This window comes from Lytechinus pictus, chromosome 2, assembly GCF_037042905.1.
Source record: "Lytechinus pictus isolate F3 Inbred chromosome 2, Lp3.0, whole genome shotgun sequence".
Classification (NCBI taxonomy): Eukaryota; Metazoa; Echinodermata; class Echinoidea; order Temnopleuroida; family Toxopneustidae; genus Lytechinus; species Lytechinus pictus.
Genome location: NC_087246.1, coordinates 50,466,387 through 50,482,235, shown reverse-complemented (window position 1 = coordinate 50,482,235; position 15,849 = coordinate 50,466,387). Strand labels below are relative to the sequence as shown.

The 15,849-nt window shown below is 35.8% G+C and overlaps 1 protein-coding gene across 1 annotated transcript; it reads left to right on the top strand.

Moving 5' to 3' along the window:
• Window positions 1–14,450, top strand: LOC129254052 (uncharacterized). Its single transcript, XM_064095053.1, has 4 exons — window positions 1–114; window positions 1,150–1,255; window positions 10,878–11,269; window positions 11,883–14,450. Exons 3-4 carry the CDS (start codon window positions 11,092–11,094, stop codon window positions 13,670–13,672), a joined length of 1,968 nt encoding a protein of 655 aa, XP_063951123.1. The 5' UTR covers window positions 1–114; window positions 1,150–1,255; window positions 10,878–11,091; the 3' UTR covers window positions 13,673–14,450.
• The last annotated feature ends 1,399 nt before the right edge of the window (window positions 14,451–15,849 follow it).

The following is a 15,849-nucleotide window of genomic DNA, read 5'->3' as shown; positions in this document are numbered from 1 at the left end:
GTGGGTTCGGTGCAGGTATACTATAACAGAGGATATTGTTGCAGTGTGTTCAAGATCAGACGGTTTTACCTGGAAAAACTTGGGGAAAAATAATCGTGTAATGTTTGGGAAGTGGTAAGTACAGTTCCTTCTTATTTTTTTCAAAGTACTGACAGTTTATTCTCCAGTACTTCATTGTAGCTGACACGGCAATTTGATACTATCTTTTATCCAGCCAACTGCCTCACTGCAAACAGAAGAAACGTGTCAGATAATGGTCTACCAACAAGTCCTATATAATTTCGGCTTGTTCATAATTCATGTGACATCAACTGTAATAAATTGATTGGTAAATGAAATTAAACTCTAGATGATTATAATGATTAACGAATATCATATTCAGCTATAATGTCTGTAATCAATAATAGATATGATCATGATGTTAAACCTTGTACGTGCTATATATGCCTATATGTTCTAATTTGTGTACATATATACATTTTAGAGGATTAATACTTTTCCTGGATGTATAAGTATATATGTGACATAATAATCAAAATTTTCCTTCGCATTTATTGACTAGATAGCAGTGATGATGATGAGTATAATGATAATAGTAATATTGATAAAATCATGATAATTATCATCATCATTATCATCACAATCATTACCGCAGTAATTATGATTATAATAACGACAGTAATAACGTTAATGAAAGATATTATAGTCTTTAGCATTCCTTCCCAATTTAGGAGATTCTAATAATCTTTCAATAATTTCAAGCAGTCCGACAGCAATCCCATAACCTGTGTTTCACATCAAATCAACAAAATTCAGGCACATCGTCATAATTCTGATCTAACAATAATCCATGTCTAGACTATTCTTGCCCATGGTCATGGCTGAGATGACCATGGATAATCCATGATGCGGTTTTTAACACAATGAGCACTAGACTACCTACGGGGGGGGCAGGGGGGCACTTTTTTGCTTTTCTGGAACAATAACCTTTATTTTTTATTGAAGACCTTTTTTTTTTTTTTTTTTTGCTCGTCAATTTTTCTTCTGGAACAATAACCTTTATTTTTGATTGAAGACCTTTTTTTTTTTTTTTTTTTTGCTTGTCAATTTTTTTGGCGGCCGATTTTGCCCCCCTGTGGAAAATCCTAGGTACGCCACTGACAATGAGTGACCATTGATTGTGAAACCAGTCTGCATGGTATGTGGTAAAATATTAGACTCGACAAAAAACTACAACACCTTCATCATAAAAAAGGTATTTTATGATATAATATGATATTCATGTAGTTTGTACAACCTTTCACTTTTCGCATTTGGAAATGTATTTGGCATGGTCGTATAATTGCACAATTTAAACCATAACGATATGTACTTTTGTAATATTACAACGTGCTAAGTTCATGATTGCAGTAGGGAATCTGTTGATTAAGGCAAAATAATGCATATTCAAAGTACTACTAGTTGCAAAGAACATAATCAAATTTTGGATGACAGTGATTTTGTAGTTATGTTTATAGAATACTTGATTAAAAATGAAATCTTGGTAACATTGTGTGCATGGTCAGGAGGCGTGATGGGATTTATGAAATCCGAGGGCTGAAGTTTGTTAAAACAATCACTTATCAATGTTTACAAATTACAATACTCAAATTAAAGTATAAAGATTATGATCATTACTGTAATTAAAGGTCAAATCAACCCCAGAAAACAGTTGATTTAAATAAATAGAGAAAAATCAAACATGAATAACGCTGAAAACTTCATCAAAATCGGATGTAAACTAAGAAAATTATGACATTTTAAAGTTTCGCTTATTTTTCACAAAACAGTTCTATGCTCAACTCAGTGATATGCAAATGAGAGAGTCGATGATGTCACTCACTCACTATCCCTTTTGTTTTTTATTATTTGAATTATACAATATTTCAATTTTTACGAATTTGGCAATTACGACCTCTTTGCCTGAACCACAAAATATTAGAATAATGTAATTCCACGTGCTCAGGGAGGAATGAAACTTCGTTTCACATGACAATGACGAGAAAATAAAAATATTTCATATTTCATATAATAAAATACAAAAGGAATAGTGAGTGGGTGATGTCATCAGTCCCCTCATTTGCATACCGAAGAGGATGTGCATATAACTGTTTAGTAAAATTAAGCGAAACTTTAAAATATAACTTTCTTATTTTACATCCGATTTTGATGACATTTTCAGCGTTATGCTTGTTTGAATTTTCTCTTGTTATTCAAATCCGCTTTTTGTTGGGGTGGACTTGTCCTTTAAAAATACCTAATTGAGCATTTATTATATATGCCATTTCCAAATATGTATATCATGAAAGAAAATGCACAATATTATTCCTGGATTATATTGGACGTGAGTAGGACTTTATAAGGTTCTGAAATTACTTAACATTATTTTATTGAAATTAATTATAGGTATTATTTGCTTTAAATCTTTCGATCGCATTTTTTTTTCAACCTAAAATCATATTTTTCACATTTCGACCACATTACGCTTGGTTTAGCGGTTTGCTTGCACATTAAAATGATTATACTATTAGTTAAAAAGGGTTGTCCAATCCCCTATAAAATTTAATTTTAATAAAATGTAACATTTAGACAAACATTATGCTGAACTTTTAATCAAAATCGGATGTAAAACAGGAATGTTACACATATTACATCAAATGTTCGCCCTTTCTCATAAAACAGTTATATGACAACACAGATGGCAAATATGTTACATTTTCTTTATAACACCATAATATTCAAGTTTTGTAATTTTTTACAGAAATGACTCTCTTGATTGAATCACAGCAGTTTACAGCAATGTCAATTTCACATGGGGAGAATACTACTTTCTGACATAATATGACAAGAAAAAATATTTACTTTTCATATTTCATTTAATTACATGCAAAGAAATGGTGACACTTTTGTCATGAGGGCGCGAACAGGAGATCATTTTGAAATTAAAATCAATTTTTGTGACAGACCTTAACATTATATCCATAAAATGATTTCATAATGTACCATTTTCTCTTTCATTTCCCTCAAGTTCCTTTTTTTTCTCTGTCGTGGAACTTTAGGGGGAGGGCAACAGCCCCCAAACCTCCATCTGTTCGTTAGCGATCATCATCTGTATTATTATTATGAATAATAACTTCCTGAGCTTTTATAAGCGAAATTTTGAAATGTCTATATATAACCATTCATAACTTTTTTTTTATTTCAAATTCGATTTTGATGAAATATTCAGATATTTTATTCCCCCCCCGGCCCCCCCTTATTTTTACCCAATTCAACCCTTTTGGGTAGACTTCCCCTTTAAGAATAATGGCAGATCATGTATATAAGAAGCCATAATACTGACAGTTTTATTAAGTCTTCCTTACGATTGGCCCGTTAATAGTGAATGGGTCAACGGATAGGTCTCCTTTATCATGCTTAGCATTTAATATTGTTATAGGCATTTTTTTTTAGGAAACAAGGAATGTTTGATTTATTTAGTGTAGTGTAATTGGAAAATTGCATTGAATTTTTCTTGTGCAAACTAACCAACACTTCCTGAACAATATAGGATCATTATATAATCCTCATTCCCAAGGGTCGTCTCCAGGGGATAAGAGCATAGTTTTTACACATAGGCCTATTATACACTGTCATAAAGAATACTTTTTTTGTAGGCCCTTGTTCTCCTTCAAATCTTTTTTATTCACCCTAATCTTTATCCCCCCTCAATACCCAAATTTATTTTCAATTTCCTCTTAGTAGGCACATAACCCTCGGCCTTTTTTGTGTGTATTTATAATCAATTTATTTATCTCGTAATTCTTCATGCTCTAATTCTCTCTCTCTTTCTCTCTGTCTCCCGTCTCTATATATCTATCTATCTATCTCTATCTATCTATTCACCTACTTCTGTATCTATCTATCTATCTATCTATGTATCTATCTATCTATCTATCTTTCTATCTATCTATATCTATCTATCTATCCTGTCTGTTTGTCTGTCTATCCATCTATCTATCTATCTACTAATCTACCTTCCGTTTTTCTGACTTAGGTCTCTGATTTCAGTATATCAACCTGACTCTCTTTTGCATTTTCATGTTATCCAACCAATTCCATCTGTTCGGTCTTTGCATTGTATATATTGAAAATGAAAGAGCGGATTAAAATGTCTGTCCTTGATACAGTACCAAATTCTTTTCTCTTTATTTTTCACATCATCTCTTACTGTTTCATAGCATACAATTTATTATTAATCGCAGCTCAGAAATCGTGGAAGTATATCCTTTTACATACTTGAAAGGAAATTGGTCGAAATCAACTTTGTAAATACCATTGATCTCGCTCTAATTATTATAAAATGATCACATCAATTTTTATCGGATCACGACGGGTGAATATGATAAATCTAGATGAGATATGAATGTATCATGGCTTTTTTTGTCCAGTAAAGATTAATTAACGGTATCCCGATTCTCAGTAGGACACACTGAGAGTCACTATGTGTAACCTGACGGTTCGGAAATAACGGAAGAGGGTCACTATTCATAAAAGTGATGAGGGCCACTATTCATAATTTACCGTGACCGTATATAATCAGTCATATGGAGACTGTCATTCACATTTCGAATCGGGTCGTTATTTTAAAAACTGAGGAAATTTTGTCCAGTGTGGTTACCATAATATCATTGATGGCAGGCGCCGATCCAGGGGTGGGATTCGGAACGTTGGCGCGCACCCCCCATAAAATTTGAAAATCTAATTGCGCACCATGCAGAATGCCTTCAATTGCACAACCCGTAAAATGAGCGATGATCGTTTCTTTTTGTTTTTTGCTTTTCATTTTTTTCCAGACAATTCGCACCCCGTAAAAGTCCTACTCTGGATCCATGCCTGGAGTGGAGGGTCATTAATCATAAGGATTACTATTTTGTAATATTCTTCGGAAATGGGAGAAAATCGAATAATCGACGAATATCCAAAAAGAAGGAAAGAAGGGTGAATGGGGGCATAAAAATTAATGCGGGTAAAGGGATGAGGGGGGGGGGGTGGAGAAAACAAAGAGGGAACGGAGAAAAAGGGGGAAAATAATAGGGGAGGATAAAAATTACTTTCAAATGTGTCTTTCATCACGTGATTTTTTTCTTCTGTTCATCTTATACCTATTAACCCCAAAATATTGATCAAAATTAGTAACTGAACTTCATGTAATTGACCCAATCTCCAACCAGCATGCATTTATCTTTTATCTCATTTAAACATACTTTCCTCATTTAAGTATCCCAAATCAATTGCATTAATTTGTATATTGTTGCTATTTAAATTCTCGTTTTCTTATGGCTTATTATTGCGATCTCCTATAATAGGTCAACATGCTTTATATTGTCATTGATAAGTGTATTTTCTCCTTAAATAAATTGTTAATGACTATTCCGTAGCTTTGTTAGTGTAATGTAATCTGGTGGCCCTTATAGATTACGCAAGTTTAATTACGCGTACTTTTTCTATATAACATCCTCCTACTCTTGATCTGAAATAAAAGATCGAAAGTTTTACGCTCAAATTATGACTCGAATCGGATTTTTTTGGTTAATTTATATCTATCAGGGTCGGGTTTGTTAAAGGTCAAGTTCACCTCAGAAAAATGTTGCTTTTGATAAATAGAGAAAAATCAAACTTGCATAATGCTGAGAATTTCATCAAAATCGGATGTAAAATAAGGCAGGTAGGACATTTTAAAGTTTCCCTTATTTTTCACAAAACAGTTATATGCACAACTCAATGACATGCAAATGAGGGAGTCGATGATGACCCTCACTCACTATTTCTTTTGTTTTTTATTGTTTGAAATATACAGTGCGTATCCTGTAAAAATATATATTTGTAATATCCTGAAGATTTTCCACATTTTAACATTGGTACAGATCCACTTAAGCAAATGACGATATAACTGTCGAAAAATATTTCCGCTTGAATGAGCACCACTTACTTTTGAAAAGTTAGTGAAAAATGATTTGCGCAGACCTCTGAAATAGTTATGCGAATAAAAGTAGACCTTAATCATGAAGAACACGAGGAATTTAGCTAGTAAAATTGATTTGAAGATATCTTTTGCCTTTTTTAACTTGTTTCCTTGGCCAAAACACTTCGAAGAGTGCATTGCGCACCACCCCACTCCCCACACACTGAGGTCATCGTGACGATGTTTGATTTACATTGAGCTGTGATTTACATAAAATGGCTTAGGCTTGATTTTCATTTTGTTAATCATTGTCAAGTTTGGGAAAAGTGTAGAGAAACAAGTATTAAATGAAAAATGAAATGTAAACCCACTTTAAATGATACAAACTTAGTGAAAATATGCTGGAGATGTCTGATATAAACTTTTGTTCAGATTCAGTTATGTCCTCAGATCCAGCTGGCACAAAAAGGGTAAGGGTTGTGCTTACTAAGTGTTGAAATTTCAATTTGGGTGGCAAAATTGTTACAAAATGCTTGAATGTATCCGTTTAATTTCAATTGACTAAAAGTGCAAGGGAAATGGATGAGAAATGTTTCGCAGGGTGAGTTTGATTTCGCCCTTTCCCCTTTACACAGCGTGAAAACAAGCATTTCTGCGCAAACAGATTTCTGCGAGCTTTACAAAAATGGACAGTGCTCAGTCAAGTGTAACATTCTGTCAAAACTTTAACTTGCATTAGATAGATGAGACCCAAACCCAAGATTATATTTGAAAAAATTACCCACATGTTGCATATTTTTTAATTCCGAGGGCTTTTTCAAAGTGTAAACTTTTTTTTTGATACGCACTGTAGAATATTCAATTTTTACAGATTTGACAATAAGGACCAACTTGACTGAACCATAAAATGTTAAGGCGATGGTTATTCCATGTGTTCAGGGAGGAATGAAACTTGAGGAGAAAATGGGAATAAATCTTTCATATAACGAAATACAAAGGAATTAAATAGTGAGTGATGTCATCAGTTCCCTTATATGCATACCGACCAGGATGTGCATAGAACTGTTTTGTGAAATTAAGCAAAACTTTAAAACGTCATAACTTTCTTATTTTACATCCGATTTTGATGACATTTTCAGTGTTGTGCTCGTTGGATTTTTATCTTTTTATTCAAATCAACTTTTTGTTGGAGTGGACTTGTCCTTTAACAACTAATATACTGTGTTATTGGTTTAAAACGCAATGTCAGATTATAAAATGATCAAATTTTCTTGCTTGGTCTCTACGCTCCCTCGTATGAAAGGAGATCTACATATTACATTACCCCTCACTGTTATTCTGTATTTACAAAATGCTATAAGATCGAAAAATTTAAGCTCAAATCATTTTTTTTTTCGTTAATCTATATATTCACATCAGGGTCAGACTTGGTAAAAACGAATATGCTGTATTATTGGTTTAAAATGCCGAGTGTCAGATTCCAAAATGGTCAAATTTTCTTGCTTGGTCTCATCGCTCCCTCGTATGAAAGGAGATCTACTGTTCTGTATTTTGTATTTACCAATGTGCATTCTTTTTGCTCCATTGCGATGTTCACTCGCATGTAAATAGCTTACTTCTATTGTTGGAGAGTAATGCTATACAGTCCCTTTTGCTCTCCATGTAATCAAATTGTATACTGTATTACAATCTAAAAAAATGTTTACCCAATATTGGGTAATATGGGAACATGCGGGGTAAAAAGATGATAAATAATTTGCAAATTTTACGCTATGATGCTTTAAAATTTACCCTTAAAACATGCATTTTCCCCAATTTTGGAGATAAAAATTACCCAGCAAACATGCATGTTCCATTTCTACCCAATATTGGTAAATTTTTACTCAGTGTTTTAGAGTGTATAGATTTGAAAAGCCAAGGGTCACCGTCGAAAGTGCATTGGGATTTTAAGGGATTTATATCAGAAACCACATCCCGGTTTTATTCACCAGGCCCCCATTTGAAATATAGTCTTAAAAATAACGCTACCCATTCTACTGCCATTATTGCCTCATTTGCCTGCCCCCCTAACAGGGTATGCCAGACAAGCCACTAATTTGATGCTAAATTTAGTATCATACACTGCATTTCATATTTCGTGAAAAGAAAAAGTACGTTTCCAAGTTTCACCATTTGACATTAGTGCAGACAGGAAGTGGGGGGGGGGGGGGTGCACATACAGTTTGATGATGTAACGATAAAACGCAAACATGAAAAACGTAAAAATTAATATAGATGTAATAATTCTTATTTATAGTCTCGACCCCCAAATCAATAGTCAGCGTACTTCAGTAGTCATGGTAGTTAATTAACGTGCAGGGTTGATAAGGGCGAAAAGCACCTGCTATGTTGTGTCGATGATTTATTTTTTTCTCTATGGTAGATTTACAAGAAAAAAATCAATGCAAGCGAATGACTTGCTTTCCGAAATAAGCAATGGTTGTTGTTTGGATTGAAATCGTTAGAGTGCAATCGAAAAAGGTGCCCTTTTTACTGAAGGATTGTTAAGCGTGGCGATAGAGTATGAAAACAAACAGTCATAATCTGTGTCCTTGGTTAACCATTAGACAAGCTTTCTGGGTTTTTTAATCGGGGGGGGGGGGGCGAATGAAGGCTTCTGTTAAGGGGAGTGTTTGAGAACATAATTATAGACACGTTTTGATGTATATCTGCATGTTTTCTGTACGTCCCATTGCTTTCTAAATATTTTGATTATTGTTTAATATAATTGGGGACACTTTTCACTGCATTTCAAGCTTCATTTATAGCGTGTGTGCAAATAAATGACCCCCAAACGGAGAAGGAAAATATTAGAGGTTAATTTTGTAAGGGCGGTGGGTTCTAGAAAATGATCCTTCCCAGCGTACTCTAATTGATTTTTGGACCCAATTCATTTGCATCTTCCTTTTTTTTTGCATATGAAATAACGTTGGGTGCTTGGATCAAAAGTATGATCAAGGGGATATATAGGAAGAGCATCATTTTGTTGTGTAGGGCTCTATGAATCACTTTGTTGCTTTTACTTTTCAATAATACTGTGCAATCACCCTTTGTATATTAATGGTGGTACGTTGTAGATGGCCTCAAGATGATCCAATTGAACTAAATACTCGTAATAACACCTCCACCAACACACCGACGCAATAACGTTTTGTATACAGGTGTTGAAAAGCTGTTTTTTATTCCATCCTTGTACCTGTCACATTTACAAGAGGGATATAAGTAGTAAATGTGTTTTCATTGTTCACCTCAAAGCCCAAATGACAGGGGCACTTGTAAATCTTGAAAAAGGATGTTCTTCAAATAAACTAACTGGCCTCAATGCAAAGTAAACTACGCAATTGTGAAAGTACCGTTGAGGTACGTGAATCGGATTGACAACTCGTTAAGCTGTTATCTGAAAACGGCGTCCTTAGATACGGTTTACATCAAACTTACATGTTCACATTTAAAATAGCTGTCGATCGTAACATCACTATTTGATTGCAGGGAACATTACTCCAATCGGATTTACAAATATGGGAGTCTAAAATTGCTTCAAAATTCATTCCTTCTTTTGTGAATGGCGTTGATGCTATTAATCTGTGACTGCCCCTATGCATATTAGTATAAGAAAAAAAAAAGGAGGAAAAGATAAGAAAAATGGAGAAAAGGGGAGAAAGAAGAAAGAAGAGTATAAATCGGAGATTTTGGTCACTGCTACATTCAATGAGAGATAATGATGAGGCCCTATTCAAGTCATTTTGTCCCCTAGTACACTGGAGTTGGCCCTTCCAAAGATTGTCTGAAATAAAGATTGATATATCATGACACTGATCGAATCTCATTCATGGCTAAGAAAAAAATCAATCTTTACACGCTAAGAAGAAAAAAAAGTTCTGCAAAGAGACTATAAGGTCGATGTTATTTCCCCTTTGATTACAAGTCGGAGAATAGTCAAGTCCACCCCAACAAAAATTGATTTGAATAAAAAGAGAAAAATTCAACGAGCATAACACTGAAAATTTCATCAAAATCGGATGTAAAATAAGAAAGTTATGACATTTTAAAGTTTCGCTTCATTTCATAAAACAGTTATATGCGCATCCCGGTCGGTATGCAAATGAGGGAACCGATGACATCACTCACTCACTATTTCTTTTGTATTTTATTATATGAAATATGAAATATTTTGATTTTCTCGTCATTGTCATATGAAATGAAGTTTCATTCCTTCCTGAACACGTAGAATTCCATTATTTTAACATTCTGTGGTTCAGACAATGAGGTCCTAATCGTCAAATTCGTAAAAATTGAAATATTGTTTAATTCAAACAATAAAAAACAAAAGAAATAGTGAGTGAGTGAGTGACATCATCGACTCTCTAATTTGGATGTAACTGGCTCGTTCATATAACTATTTTGTTAAAAATAAGCGAAACTTTGAAATGTCATAACTTTCTTATTTTACATCCGATTTTGATGAAATTTTTAGCATTGTTCTTGTCTGATTTTTCTCTATTGATTCAAATCAACATTTTTCTGAGGTGGACTTGACCTTTAAGTAGTAGTTTATTAGGGTCATTATAAAGATGTCACATTGGAATTGTCTGGATGTATTTTTACTTATGTTTGGACCCCCTTCGGTTCAAATGATATTTAATCTCATCAACCTATACGTATACGTATACGTATACATAAGTTGGAGCGAAGCTTGAGTTTGACCTAAAATATCGAGTCTTAATGGATAATGACATGTTTTAGGATTTTCATTTATTGTATACAATCTCAATTAACTTATCTTGATGTAAAATATGTAATTCAAAACCCAAGTCTCTTTCTTTTCAAACGTCATTTGTTTTGTCTTTTCGTTTAGGCTCCTTGAGGACTGATCGACTGACAGGTTCATAATCAATGGTCACAACTGATACACCAATGGCATAATACTGATGGAGCCAACGACATCCAAATCAATGGAGACAGTCCCACATAATATATCTCATCACATCGACAATTGATGATCGCGAAGTCGATGACGACGTTGACTTCGATGTTGACCAGAAACGAGGCCAGACGATGCATCTCTTATCATGTCGATCCCTCTCAGTGCTACCATTGCGCGTCTGAAGCTACCGAGGGACAAACCGTCACTGGTCTTGGTGTCTCCCATGTTCGGGAATCCCGGCAGGAATCACCTGCAAACAAGAACTGTGCTTGCTATCATCATCATCATCCCTTTGCTTGCAAATGCTTCTTTTGTCGGAGCTGGTAAGTTTGTCTTGATTTCTTTCTTTAAAAAAAAAATCTTAAATGAGTTTAAATTTCCGTTTCATCTCTCAGATTATAAAACAGAAAACATTTTAAACAAAACAGGCTATAGTTGAACTTATTCTTGTGCATGATCTTATAGGATGTGTTACAATGACTTTTTGAGGTAACATAAATCACTTTAATATGTTTCTGAGATTTTGAAGATCACAACCATGGCCGTACGCAGACATTTTTTTCCCTGGGGTGCAAGAATGTATAAACTTAAAAAAATATATGAAAGCCTGGTCATGAAGTGACTGAGCTCATCGCGAAGGAACATTTTTCATTACATCGTTGAAAAAAGAAGGATCTGGCAGCACGCTGTTGTTTTTTCTTCTTTGTTGCTAAAAAATTTCCTTAGGATCATGGACGTTAGCAGAAGTTTTATACAGGTAGTTGTGTTTTTTTTAAAAATAAAGATAGAATGTTGGGTAAACTATTAAATGTAATCACTTTTATACCGGTAGTGTAAATATCTAAAACGAAATCTGTCATTTGTGTTAAGTCGACAAATGACTTTTATATACAGTTTTCTATATCCTACCTAATCTTTCAATGATTTATGTTTCAGAGACAACATCTACTACTCCACCCATTCTTCCCCAAGATGAGGCCGGTGACATGTCATCCCACACCCCAGAGGGTCTGCCTAAAGTCGCTTCTACTGCCTTCTTTCTCATCTTTTTGTTCCTCTTCAGCATCGGTATCAGCTACTTCTTCAAATACTATGTGTTCAGTCGTGACCGCAAGGAATGGTGCTGCGAGAAGCAGTCCCAGGTTGCGGTATCGCCCGAATCCATGGGGCTCAAGGACAATACAAGCAGACAGAACACCCCTGAAAATGGCAATGCTGGCAAGACAGGCCTCTACGCCAACATCTTCGCGAGGTCTCACGATTCGGACGAGGAGGAGATACGTCAATTGCAGCTCGAGGCCTTGAAAGCGGAAATGGCTAGCGACAATGAAATCCGGGTAGGGAAAAAAGCGGCGAAGCCGACTAAATCATCCATCCTTAAAGCATTGGAGATGGCAGATCGTTGGCCAAGACTTTCAGTCCAACAAATGACTTTGGAAGACAAAGCGGGCAATGGGAGGGCAGTTAAAACTGCGGCTTCTATTTGGAAGGAAAAAGCTTTGAATAAATCCGACGAAAATAAGAACAATATTCCAGAAATGACTGTCGTTGATATAGGCAACACGTCAAATGGAATACTTCATCCTAGTAATAGCAATAATGTCGGTCTCACGAGTGTCGTTGTACATCGAAACCCGAGTCCTATCCCTTCATCTGACTTTTCAATGAATGAAGCAGGTGTAAGTCTACCTGCTGATAGACAGGAGAATGGGTCCATTATTGAGACCCCAAGAACAGATATCTCAATTGGCCTCCTTTCTGTTAGACCAAAGTCAGGTCAAGGTGATCTCGATGGCTATTCTGCAGATTTCGAGTCAGTGAGCTTATATTCTGAATTGTCAAATATTACTGAGCTTCAAAAGAGCATGGACAGCAGAAGTGTTAGAGCAAATACTGCTAAAAGGAAAAATCCAACATGTGACAACTTTGTATCTCCAGCAAATGACAGTAGAGCCGGTGAAAACGTTCTAAGCAAGGAAATGGATGATGAACATTCCAGAAATCACACAAAAAATGCATCCAACAATGCACATAAAAGTAGTAGTCTGCATGGATCGTGCCAGGATCTTGAATTAAAACACTTTGATACTAAGAGGCCAGAATCTCAAACTGAGAATGATGCCGCCAGTGAAATGCGGGCAAACAAAGTAATACTGTGTGACAATCCTCCAGCATCAATGCAAGTCAAAGATAACAATCAATCAAACACCAATCCCACTCTTGCCATCACTACTGAACACACCTCGCAGGCACCTGGTTTGTCGAGTCCTGAAGGAGAAAATGCAATAAAGACCAGCAGTGAAGATGAAAAGCCTGGAACTCCTGAAAGTGGAACGCCACTGCTCCTCACCGATGAGGGCAGTGATGACCAGAAGCACCGGACCTCTAAGGAAACCTCGGACCTTGGTGAAGGGTCTGAAGCGAGAAAAGGAAGCCGAACTCCAAGCATTTACGCAAAGTATGCCAACAATGCCAAGCTTCCAAATAAACATGTGATGGGCGGTGAAGACAAGGCCGATGAACCTTCTACTAGTGCAAAACCCCACTCACCAGTGAAGCCGGCAAGAAATGCAGAGCAGAAAGGACATGGTAGTAGTCCGAACAAAGCGGCAACGAGCAAGAGTAGAACGAGTTCAGCAGCATCCAAGCCTTCAGTTGGGACACCAAGAAACAAGACAGGTGCAAGAAAACCTAACCCACAGAAAAAGAAAAATGTCACCAGATGACGAATGAGGAACATAGAACAAAACTTACTTTAAATGGCATTGATTGATGTTTGATGATTTAAGAGAATTAACATCTCTCAGTGTTCCAACTTGCATGGCGTCCAAAAAAAAGGAAGCTTTTGTGTGACTCATGAATGAACTTATCGATCTGCAAGAAGTTATGGTGAATAGTCCTCTGCTGTAATTTATTTGCATTTCAATATACATATATGACAACAGAGCATTAATACAATCAGGTGTGGACCCATGAGTCTGAAGGCCCCCCCCCCCAAAAAAAAAAAAGGAAGGAAAAAAGGAGGAAAGTAAGAACGAAAAGAAAATACTGTAAGGGGGAAAGGAGAGTAAGAGGAGGGAAAGAAGGGATTAGAAGGGGGAAAGAGAGCGAAAGACTGGGAAAAGAAGGGAAGGGAGAGGAAAAAGAAAAGGGAAGCAAAGTAAAAGAAGGGAAAGAGAGACTGGACATCAAAGGGGGAAGAGAACGAAAGGGAAGCAAAAGAAGTGAAACGGAGAAGGAAAAGAAAGGGCAGAAAGATGGGGAGGATGAGCAAGGAGGGGAGGGGAGGGAGGGCAAGAGAGAGACAGGGCTGGGGGAGATAAAATTGAGTCATGTAAATAGACCTGCTAGAAGCTTTATCAAATGAAACAATTGTGTTATTTCATGAATTTATATTTAATAAAAGACGAAGCATGTTCCCTTATTTAAGATATTCCACGATACCATTTGGTAAAATGTTATCGTTTTGTTTGATCAAGATTTTGAATAAATAAATATAACTTATCACTGGATAATGTGTATATATATATATATATATATTTGCTATGTTCAGCTCTCTTATTCTACTGAACAAACATAGCAAGATATTTTTTTTATATTTCAGTTTGGGTATACCCATTTTGTGTAAAACCCACTTGTTCTATCATACTTCGTTTATATGATTAGGTGAATTGCTTAAGAACCTATGGAAGCTTAAAAGTGCCACCCAGATGTTCAGATAATCATCACGTCATGTCTGCAATCCTTGGAAAAGATGATCAGATGACAAGATCTTGGATCTCATCTGGCGGGTGTTTCATAAAGCTGTTCGTAAGTTAAGAGCGACTTTAAGAACGACTGGTGATCCTTTCCTTAAGAAAGGTTCACCAGTCGTTCTTAAATCGCTCTTAAAGGAGAATGAAACCCTTGAAACCAGCTGAATCCATATCAAACAGAAAAATCAAAGAAACATATTATTGAAAGTTTGAGGAAGATTGAATGAATAATAAGAAAGTTATGAGCATTTGAATGTCGAGATCACTAATGCCATGTAGATCCTCCCATTGGCAATGCGACCAAGATCTGTGATGTCACACACGTACAACTCCCTCATTACTTTAATACTTATTTCACTTATATTCTCACTTTTATAGAGTCTATCACAAGGTGAGGTGTTCTCTTTATGAGAGGACAAGTACAGAGGTTTCACAACATTATATCATTGATGAATCGTTTGTCATATGATTAGAATGAGCAAAAAGAGATGTTTTGGGGTATATTTTCAGTGTCCAAAAGGGGAGAGTTGTTCATCTGTGACATCATCGATCTTGGTTGCATTGCCAATGGGAGGATCTCCATAGCATTAGTGATCTCGACATTCAAATGCTCATAACTCTTCTATTGCTAGTCCTATTTCACTCAAACTTTTGTTGATCTTATTCTTTGATTTTTCTGCTTTCACAAAAGCTAACTTGCTCCAACAGTTTCATTCTCCTTTAACTTACGAACAGCTTTATGAAACGGCCCCCAGGTCTACATCCTGTGGGAGAGATGATCAGATGACACGATCATGGATCCTAGATTTTGTCATCTGATCACCTTCCACACGGAATGCTGACTTGACCCAAGATATTTTCATCTTAATATCTTCACTCCCACAGGGTGCAGACATGACAAGATCTCGTCATCTGGTCATTTTTTCTAAGGGATGCAGACCTAACAAGCTGAAAATCTGGGTGGCACTTTTAAACTTCCATATGAACCACCAATTTTTATTTGACAAAATAGACCATCTCGACATTAGCCCAATTTGCCTAAATGACACTTAGACCAAGTGATGGTTTGCCTGAACGATTATCAGGCCAAACTGATAGTAGACCAAAATGGGTTCAGCCATGATGGCGTTAGATGATCTGTGAATTAG

What these genes read in the sequence shown, in the direction of transcription:
- LOC129254052 (XM_064095053.1), top strand. Translation starts at nt 11,092, where the DNA reads ATGTCGATCCCTCTCAGTGCTACCATTGCGCGTCTGAAGCTACCGAGG. An exon ending in TGCTTCTTTTGTCGGAGCTG is followed by an intron (nt 11,270 to 11,882) that starts GTAAGTTTGTCT and finishes TTTATGTTTCAG; the next exon opens with AGACAACATCTACTACTCCA.